At 46.3% G+C, this 9,658-nt stretch overlaps 1 protein-coding gene across 1 annotated transcript; it reads left to right on the top strand.

The window, feature by feature from the left end:
* Positions 1–1,524: 1,524 nt before the first annotated feature.
* On the top strand, positions 1,525–5,987 carry LOC113222991 (proline-rich protein 20G-like). The gene is made up of 2 exons (XM_026452559.1): positions 1,525–1,576; positions 4,595–5,987. Exons 1-2 carry the CDS (start codon positions 1,525–1,527, stop codon positions 5,170–5,172), a joined length of 630 nt encoding a protein of 209 aa, XP_026308344.1. The 3' UTR covers positions 5,173–5,987.
* Positions 5,988–9,658: the final 3,671 nt, after the last annotated feature.

Below are 9,658 nucleotides of genomic sequence, written 5' to 3'. Positions count from 1 at the left end.
CCCATCTTCCACTCAGCGCAGGTTCCTGGTTCACCTCTGTCTGAAGGAACGGGAGGCCAAGGCTGCAGTCTCCTTCCCTCCAAGGGTTGTCTACACGGCTCACTTTCCCTTGCAGATTTATCTCCCTCCCGGGGAACGTTCTCTGCCTCTGACGCCCACAGTCTTAGCCTAACACGATCCTGCGCCCAGCCCCTAGTGCTGTGTAGCCTCCTTGGCTCTAGGAGTTAACCAGGGCACCCTGAGTTCTCTCCTTCACAGCTAGTCTGACCGTTTTTCAAATGTTCACCCACTCAGGACACTGTTCTGAGGTTTCTTGGAACAAGACCAGCTCCTGCGGCCCCTGCCCCCACCTCGCACACCCGGGACCTGGGCCTGGTCTCCCTCTCCATTCGCGGAATGGGCTGGCCTCCCTTCCAGTCCCCTGCCTCCCTCCCTGCCTCCCTCCCTGCCCTTCCCAGCCCGGTTCACGTCGACGAATTTCAAATTCCAAATTCCAAACTTCAGCACAAATATCCCCCCCCACCAATGCTTTCCTTCACCACGCTCAGATCTAATCAAATCAAATCTTCCTATTTGCTACTCTCATGGCACCACACCTCCCTTTTGCTGGCACTTAATTGTAATTATGAATTTTTTTTCTCAACAATTAGATTGATCAATCAACCACTGACATCTATGAACGGGGGCTTCATGGTGGGCCCCATTTGACAGGCAAAGGACTGGCCAATGACCTTCCAAGCTCAGTCGGTCCCACCCCAGCTGGCCCCGCCCCTGACCTCTCCCATCACGTGATGGCCTCGCCGCCTTTTAAGAGAAAGCGCGCGAGGCTGCGAGCAGTCAGTCAGCTTTCTGTCGGGCTCTGAGCTAGGACCGCTGGGTGCTCCCTCCTGCCTGCCTGGTAGGGGGCGCATTTGAGGGCGACGTCGGAGCCATAGCCGTGATCCTGTGGACACCTCCAGCTCCTCGGGCTTCTCCTCATAGAAGAGAGCCAGCTGCAGGGAGATCAGGTTTGTGTCTGGGTGTCCCTGAGGGGTGGGTAGAGTTCGCGTGGGTACAGGTGGGAACAGAATCCTCAGTGCTCTAGAAAGCCGAGGCCACATCCCTTGTCACCACTGCCTTCCTCGCAACTCTGTTCCGCATCCTCCATCTTCTTTCTCTCTTCCGCTAGGGAGGGATCATTCCTCCAGGAGGCCTAAGTCTCCCCGGCACCAGCTTTGCCTGAAGAAACTGGGATAAGTTAATCAAGCCGCCTCTAGGCCAATCCCTGCTTGCTACTGGCTCCCCTTTGGAAATCCCTTACAGTGTGGAAGTCTTCCCCCACCCCAACTCCCACCTTCTTCACAGGATCCCCTTGGCTGCGCCCCGCGGGCTCTGTGCAAATGCTCTGAGGCCCGCGAGCGGCGGTGGCCCTGGAGGAGGGGGTGAGGTAGGGTCCGCATCGCTGCGTGACGCTTGAGAAATTAGGCTGCGGTTTAACACCCTGACTGACCCGTTTTCCTCCCCACTCCCTCCTGCAGATTCCTTATGGAGGAACCAAGGCGTTCGAAACGACTTCGCTCCATGGCCCCTAATCAAGGTACCGTCAAACATCTACCATTCTCTTTAATTTTTTCCAGATTTTTACTTTACTTTTGGTATTGACTTATAGAACTTAGATATGCAAATGTGACATGTTATGAAAAGCAGCAGCCCCTGCTCCTTCTCAGTCTCTCGCACCTTTGGGACCATCACTTCCATCTGGGTAGCCATTACTTCTAGCATTTCCTCTCATTCTTTAAATAACATGCGTACCCTACTGCTATTTCTTTTTCCGTTTAGACTTTATTTATGGTCTTCCCGCTAGACTAGTGGAGTATTTAGCTGTAGTTCATACATTGCCACCACTCACCACCACCACCACTCACCCAGCCATACCCATTCCAGGGCACACACTCTGTGCTCCTCCCCCACTGCCCAGGAGCCAGGAGGACACTAGGATTACTTTGCACCTCTTGCATAACTTGAGTTTTCCAGGACTTAATACTTCTCCTCGGTTATGATGTGTTCACTTTATCACGAATCCATTCCCCAATTCTTCCCCAATTGCTTAAATTGAAACCCAATCAAGCATTCTCTCAGTTTCACTTTCTCATAGCCTGCTCCAACCGGGACTGGCTGCTCCTAGTCAGCTCCCAGCTGCCACTCCAGGATCTCCCTTCCACATCATCTGGGAAATTCCTTTTCCTCTTTTGAATTTTATCCCATTTCCTATGTCTGGTGTCTTTTTCTTTCTTATTTTACTTTTTCTCTTTGGAAGAGTGAGTTCTCACACTATGTCTCGATCTGTGTATGATAAACCAGTACTCTCACATTGTTCTTTTCCAGAGATATTGGAATTTGATGGCCATTGCCAAATTACTCTTGAAAACATTTCCCTTCATACACTGTCCTAAATCTTTTAATCTTGTCTAGTTTGATAGACACATTACAGTAAAGCATGCCTTGAAGGGAAATTATTTAAGATCTTGCTTGTCTGTAAACATCTTCGTTCTAATTCCTAAGGGATACTTTGGTTGGATATCAAATTTTAGGTGGGTGGGAAGTCCATTTCACTCAAAAATTTTGAAGACTGGCCGGGTGCGGTGGCTCAAGCCTGTAATCCCAGCACTTTGGGAGGCCGAGACGGGCGGATCACGAGGTCAGGAGATCGAGACCATCCTGGCTAACACGGTGAAACCCCGTCTCTACTAAAAATACAAAAACTAGCCGGGCGAGGTGGCGGGCGCCTGTAGTCTCAGCTACTCGGGAGGCTGAGTCAGGAGAATGGCCTAAACCCAGGAGGCGGAGCTTGCAGTGAGCTGAGATCTGGCCACTGCACTCCAGTCCGGGCGACAGAGCAAGACCCTGCCTCAAAAAAAAAAAAAAAAAAAAAAAAAAAAAAAAAAAAAAAAAAAAATTTTGAAGACATTTTCTATTATCTTCTAGATTTAATTGCTGCTTTTGAGCTGTCTGATTTTTGAGACATGTTGAATCTTGACCCTTTCCATATTGCCTTTCCTCCCTTTCTCTTTCTCCCTCTCTGGAAGATTGTAGGATCTTTCGTTGTCACCACCACTCTGGAATTTTATGGGGATGTGTCTCAGTAACAATACGCTTCTAATTTTCTTTTATCTTCCTTCCTTTCCATCATTTTGGATTTTAGCTCTCTTTTCTGGGAGATCTTCTCAATACTATCCTCCAAAATTTCCATGGAGATTTTTATTTCTGCTCTCACAATTTTAATTTCAAAAAGCTGTAGTTTTTCTGAATATTCCTTTTCAAAAGTACCCTATAATTGATTCATGGACATAATTCCTTCTATCTCTCTGGGGATATTAATTATAGATGTTTTTGGAAAGTCTCATGTGTGGCATAAACTGTTTCCTCCAAGTTGGCTTTTCTTGTTGTATTGTTCTATTTCTTGTGTTAGAGCCTTTCCTCTGATGTTTGGCGATCTCTGATTGCTGCTTATAGTTTAAAAATGCAACCCGGAAGAAGCTGTTGGGAGCCCCAAGCCTGTGGATGGGGCTTGTTGATTGGGTTCCACAGAATATATATGGTTGGGCTATGTAACTGGGCAACCCTAAATGCCAGTTTCTTGGGATTTTTTCTTAGGCTACACAGGTTTTCCTAGGAAGAATATTCAGATGATCTTCAATGCCTGCTCTGTCATTGATAAAATTCTGTAGACGTTTGTCTAGTTTTGGACTTCCTGTTCTGTTCCATTGCTCAATCATGTATCTGTGTGAACACCTCCCCTCCCTACCAAGCTAGCTTATAGCTACCCTAGGCTTCTTTCCTCCTGGAAGCCATACAACTACCCCTGGCCCCCCTGTCACCTAGAATCCTATCCCTCCCTGCTATCCCTAATCCTCTCTCACCTCTGCCTTTCTAAATCCCACCCATCATCCTTGATATCCCCGGCTTATGTTAACTTCTCCAATAAGACTTTCTGATCATCTCCTTCCCAATACATGTTAAGAAGCTTACTTGAACCAGACACTAATCTAAACATTTCTCTTCTAGTAACTCAGTTCTTTTAAGGACCCAGGGGTTGGCACGTTATTATACCAATTTATGAAAAGGGGCACTGATGCCCAGATAAGTGAAGCTGCCTGGGAATACAACCCCAGCATTCTGGATCCGGAGCCACCTCCCTTATGATACCCTTCACCTCCCAGCTGGTCACTCATTAGCATCATTCATTTTTAGATGTTCTGTTTGTCTCTCCTACTGAGGTTTAAGCACAGCAAGGGCAGGCAACATGTCATTTTTATTCAAACTCAGCCTCTGCAGGGAATTGTAGACTCATTTACTTATTAGTAAAATGGTGGTCATAATATCTGACTGACAAGGTCATTGCAAGGACTTGAGAGGCTCATGGAAAGTGCTGAGCCCAGGCTAGGCCCTTGGACAGACAGTGCTCCTGAGGGCTCACCCTGCAGGCATCTCCTGACCTTCACACTGTTTGCCTGGGTTCCCCTGGGCCCTCCCTGAACCCCTCTCCTTGTCTCCCTTCCTGAAGGCTTCCTGGGCGGCCCCTACTCCATCTCCTCACACTCTGCTTCTCTTTTAGCTTCAGGTGGGCCTCCTACAGAGGCAGGCTGCTCTGGTGTGGACCATGAAGACCCTATAGAGCCAGTCCAACTCGCAAAACCCACTGCTTATGTGAAACCCATGAGATGGGAGCCCCCGGCTCGCGCAGAGCTGGCTCGTCCTGCAGGAAGAGGCTGGCGCAGGGGAGGAAGCTGGTGGGCAGGTCGAGGCCGTGGCAGTGGGCCCGTGCTCCGCATGGTCCCCAGCCAGAGAGAGGGGCCAGAGGTGTACCTCCGTCTGAACTACCGTGGAGAGCCAGGCCACCAGGGGGAACCGGAAGCCGGGCAGAACCCAGCCTTCTCTTTTACTGAAGCAGCTCCTATGCCCGGAATTGTGCAGGAAGGCCCCGGTCCCCATGCAGCCCAGCCTGAGGTGGGGTTTCAGGAGCCACCTCCTGCTCCTGGGCCTGCGGCTGTGGCCAGGCAGCCCATGTTGGCCCTCTATCCCTGTATCGGGTTCAGGCCTCTGGGTGGCTCAGCTTTTTTGCGCATCATGCAGACCTCCAGTGGCACCTACGTGCATGAGGTCCCAGTGTACCTTGCCCACATTGCACACTAACCTCTGTCACCCATATTGCTGCCAGCCTCCCTTTCTTCCACCTGAACTTTCCCCCATCCCCAAACTCTAGCCCCATTTCTGCTCCACTCCTCCCTGCCCATCCCAGCCAGGGCCCTTACTTTGTGTTGTCATGCACCTCCAAGTCCTCCTCCCAGGATCCTGACAATAGTCCATCTGCTTCCAATGTCCCTCTTGCCTCTGCTTTGTATGTTCTGTCAAAGATACAGATGCATGGAATTCCTCAATGCTTACTCAAATAAACCAGCAGCTCCCTGAGTCCTTTTAGTGTGCTTATATTAAAAGCCAATTAAAGATACTTGGGATGAAAAACAAGGTTGTTGGAATCCAAAGTTATGTTGATGATTTGAATCACAGAATAGATAGGACTGAGAAATAAAAAACTAGATATTTGGGCAAGAGAGAGATGGAGAGTGTGACAGAGCAGTCACCCAGGGAGCTCTCCTGTGGATCCACAGGTCATCTAACATGGAACTCCCCAGGGATCCATCATCCTGGGGATCAGAGGTCATGTAACATGGAGTTCTCCTGGGATCCATTGTCCTGAGGATCCACAGGTCATGTAAGGTGGAGTTCTTCTGGGATCCATTGCCCTGAGGATCCACAGGTCATGTAATGTGAATCTCTTACGGGATCCATTGTCCTGAGGATCCACAGGTCATCTAACATGGAGCTCTCCCAGGATCCATCATCCTGAGGATTTGCAGGCCATCTAACATAGAGCTCTCCCAGGATCCATCGTCCTGAGGATCCACAGGTCATCAAAAATGGAGCTCTCCTGCAATCCATTGTCCTGAGGATCCACAGGTCATCTAACGTGAAGCTCCCCTGGGATCCATTGTCCAGAGGATACTCAGGTCATTTAGCATGGAGCTCCCCCGGGATCCATTGTCCTGAGGATCCACAGGTCACCTAACATGGAGCTCCCCCAGGATCCATCATCCTGAGGATGAGAGGTCATCAAATATGGAGCTCCCCTGGGAACTGTCATCCTAGGTATCCAGAGGTCATCTATCCTGGAACTCCCCTGAGATCCGTCATCCTGCGGATCCACACGTCATGGGATGTCCTGAGGATCAGAGGTCATCTAACATGGATCCTCCTCGGGATCCATCGTCCTGAGTATTCACAGGTCATCTAATGTGGAACTCTGCTGGGATTCGTTATCCTGAGGATCCACATGGCATGTGATGTGGAGCTCCCTCATGATCCATTGTCCTGAGGATCAGAGGTCATCTAACTTGGAGCTCTTCCGTGATCCGTCATCCTGAGGATCCAGAAGTCATCTAACATGGAGCTCTCCCAGGATCCATCATCCTGGGGATCCACAGGATCCATCATCCACAGGATCCAGAAGTCATCTAACATGGAGAGCCTGAACATCTGGATGACAGCAAAATACGAGGAAATTATGGCTATATGAATTCTCCCAATGAAGGAAAGATGTGAATCCTTAGCAGGCTACAAGAATAACACCCTTTGGGAGTATGAAGTATGGTAGAGAGAACATTCCAAAAGCTGCCTGAAAGCTGAGACCTGCATGGAAAGCAGAATTAGGCTCACAGTAGACTTTGTGTGACAGCATCAATGACTGTGGAAAGCAATGGTGCAACGTCCTTAGAGCTTCGAGAGGGAAGTAACTCCGAATCTACAATTCTATGATCAATCAAATGTTTTGGAGGAGGAGTGGAGGAGGCAAGAAGTGTCAGCTCAAGGGCAAGGCCACATGAAGAGAGAAAGAGCCTACAGAAAAGGGACAAAAATCCAGACTCCTACTCAGACTGGACCTGAAGCCTGAGCTTCCCCCTGAACTTAGAATACACAACTTATAATGTGCAAGCTACTAAACCGCTTTTCTGTTCAGGGAGGTTTGAATTCAGCTGTTATGTACAGCAAAAGTATGAATAATATTTTTCAGCCAGGGGAAAAAAAAACCAAAACTCCTAGAAAAAGTGGGATGCAAGAAGAATCAGAAAGCAAGAAAATTCGTTAGCTATATTATTAAGTCTAGATAAGTATGATTCTGGAAGAAAGATCTGGAAAGGTGATCTAGAATTAAAATTCCAGAAGACTTTGACATAGACATTTGGGGCATGGGGGATTTCAGAAGGAGCTAGACATTATTAAAGTTCTTGCCTAGCTCCTGGAGATGACGTAGAGGCTGAATATAAGAGAACTCTGACACATTCATAAGTCGAAGTGTATGTTTCCATTGGGAATCACGACATGAATTAGAATAGAATGTAAAATTTCAAACAGATTAAGGAAAAGGGGGATCAAAGAAAATTTGATAATTCAAACAAAAGGCATGGGGGGTTAATAGAAACAAGGAGAGAGTGTGACATACTTACGGTGCTAAATAAGGAATCAGTAATTTGATGGCTTCATCCTTAGCTTCCTCCTGGCTTTAACGGGAATATTTTAAATGTTTCACCATTAAGCAAGATATTTGCTGTAAGTTTCTCATAGATATTTGATCAAATTGAGGTAGTTCTAATTTTTTTAGAATTTGATAAAAGGTGTATTATGAATTGGATTTCGTATTTTATTAAGTAGGCTTTTATTAGCTGATTTTGAGTCACTTGTAAGAGAAAATGTCCAAGTAACATGAAGAGAATTTTTCCCATCAAAAATTTTTGTCTTGTGTATTTAATCCTCTTAAATAAACGCTTCTCTTTGACTTTTTTTTTACTATAGCTCTTTTACTAAAATTTCACAAATTATGAATATAGAATGTCTTTACCAAAACCAGAAAAAAGAGACAAAAGGTAGAAAAACAATGTCTGCTGCCTCTATTCTTCATTCCTATTGTATCTTTCCCCATAATCACATGAGTCTATACAAGCAAATGTGTACATTAAAAGCATCATCTGTGGTTTGATTTTACAAACACCCGGCATGCCATCCACCAGGGGTCATGCTGAAGTGACTACAGGGTCCAGGCAGGCAACCCGGGTGTGGCAGATGTGGTGGGGACCAGTGCCTCTCTTGAGCCCATGCCCCCTCCAAAGTGGGCACAGGCAACTTAGTATTGAAGCACAGCATGAACCCCAATGAACACACTGCAGTGGGAGCTGCTTCTTAGGTTGCCATAAGCCTACAAGCACCCTCTCAGACATCCTATGCTCATGTGCCACTATCTCCTTGCTGGATATCTGTCTGCAAGATGAACAGGCTTTATGTTGTACAAGCAATGGTCTGCCAATAGATTGCTTCCAGGGTGTTTCTACTACCAAAATGCTTCACTAAATATTTGTACATGGTGTAAGACAGGGTCTCATTCTGTTGCCCAGGCTGAAATGTGTTGCAAGCAAGGCTTGCCCAGGCTGAAATGTGTTGCAATCTAGGCTCACCACAGCCTCCACCTCTCGAGCTCAGGTGATCCTTCCACTTCAGCTTCCTCAGTAGCTGGGACCACAGGTATGCACCACTATGCCTGGGTAATTTCTGCATTTTTTTGTAGAGACAGGGTTTTGTCATGTTGTGCAGGCTGGTCTTGAACTCTTGAGCTCAAGCAATCCACCCACTTTGGCCTCCCGAAATGCTGGGATTACAGGTGTGAGCCACTGCACCTGGTCTTTTTTTTTTTTTTTAACTTCGTAAAATAAATTCTCTAAGTGAGATTCCTATGCCAACCAGTACGGCCATATTTTATTTTATTTATTTATTTTTAAATTTAACGTTTAAGTTAAATTAGACCCCAGTGTATGTTGTTCCTCTCTATGTGTCCATGTGTTCTCATCATTTAGCTCCCACTGATAAGTGAGAACATATGGTATTTGGTTTTCTGTTCCTGTGTTAGTTTGGCAAGGACAATGGCCTCCAGCTTTATCTGTGTCCCTCCAAAGGACATGATCTCATTCTTTTTTGTCACGGCTTCATAGTATTCCATGGTGTCTACCACATTTCCTTCATCTAGTCTATCATTTATGGGGACTTAAGTTGATTCCATGTCTTTGCTATTATGAATAGTGCTGCAATGAACATATACATACATGCGTCTTTATAATAGAATGATTTATATCCCTTTGGGTATGTGCCAGTAATGGGATTGCTGGGTTGAGCCATGTTTTATTTTAATAAATACTAAGAAATTGTATTAAAATTAGGTGGCATCAATGCCAATTCCAACCTGCAGTGATAAGGGCACCTCTTCCCCCCACTATCTCCCCAGCAATAAATGTTGGGACTCCATAATTTTTGCCAATCTCTTGGATAAAGGTATGCTATCTTGTTATCATTCTAATTTGAATTTTCTTGGCTACTAATAAGATTTAGTATCTTTGTATGCATTTATTGTCCACTTTTGTATCTTTCTCCATTAGTTGCTAATATATCTTTTTTACACAATTTTTTGTTGGATCTTATATCTTTTGTGTATCAATTAGTAGGAACTCATGTTAGAAATGCATAAGTGCTACAGGTGATTTTCCCATTCCAACCTTCCTCTTTAGGCATGGCTTGGGCC

Source organism: Piliocolobus tephrosceles, unplaced genomic scaffold (assembly GCF_002776525.5).
Source record: "Piliocolobus tephrosceles isolate RC106 unplaced genomic scaffold, ASM277652v3 unscaffolded_37360, whole genome shotgun sequence".
Lineage (NCBI taxonomy): Eukaryota > Metazoa > Chordata > Mammalia > Primates > Cercopithecidae > Piliocolobus > Piliocolobus tephrosceles.
The sequence above is the reverse complement of the archived record's forward strand: the minus strand, read 5'-3'. Positions and strand labels throughout refer to the sequence as shown.

What these genes read in the sequence shown, in the direction of transcription:
- LOC113222991 (XM_026452559.1), top strand. Translation starts at nt 1,525, where the DNA reads ATGGAGGAACCAAGGCGTTCGAAACGACTTCGCTCCATGGCCCCTAAT. An exon ending in CTCCATGGCCCCTAATCAAG is followed by an intron (nt 1,577 to 4,594) that starts GTACCGTCAAAC and finishes CTTCTCTTTTAG; the next exon opens with CTTCAGGTGGGCCTCCTACA.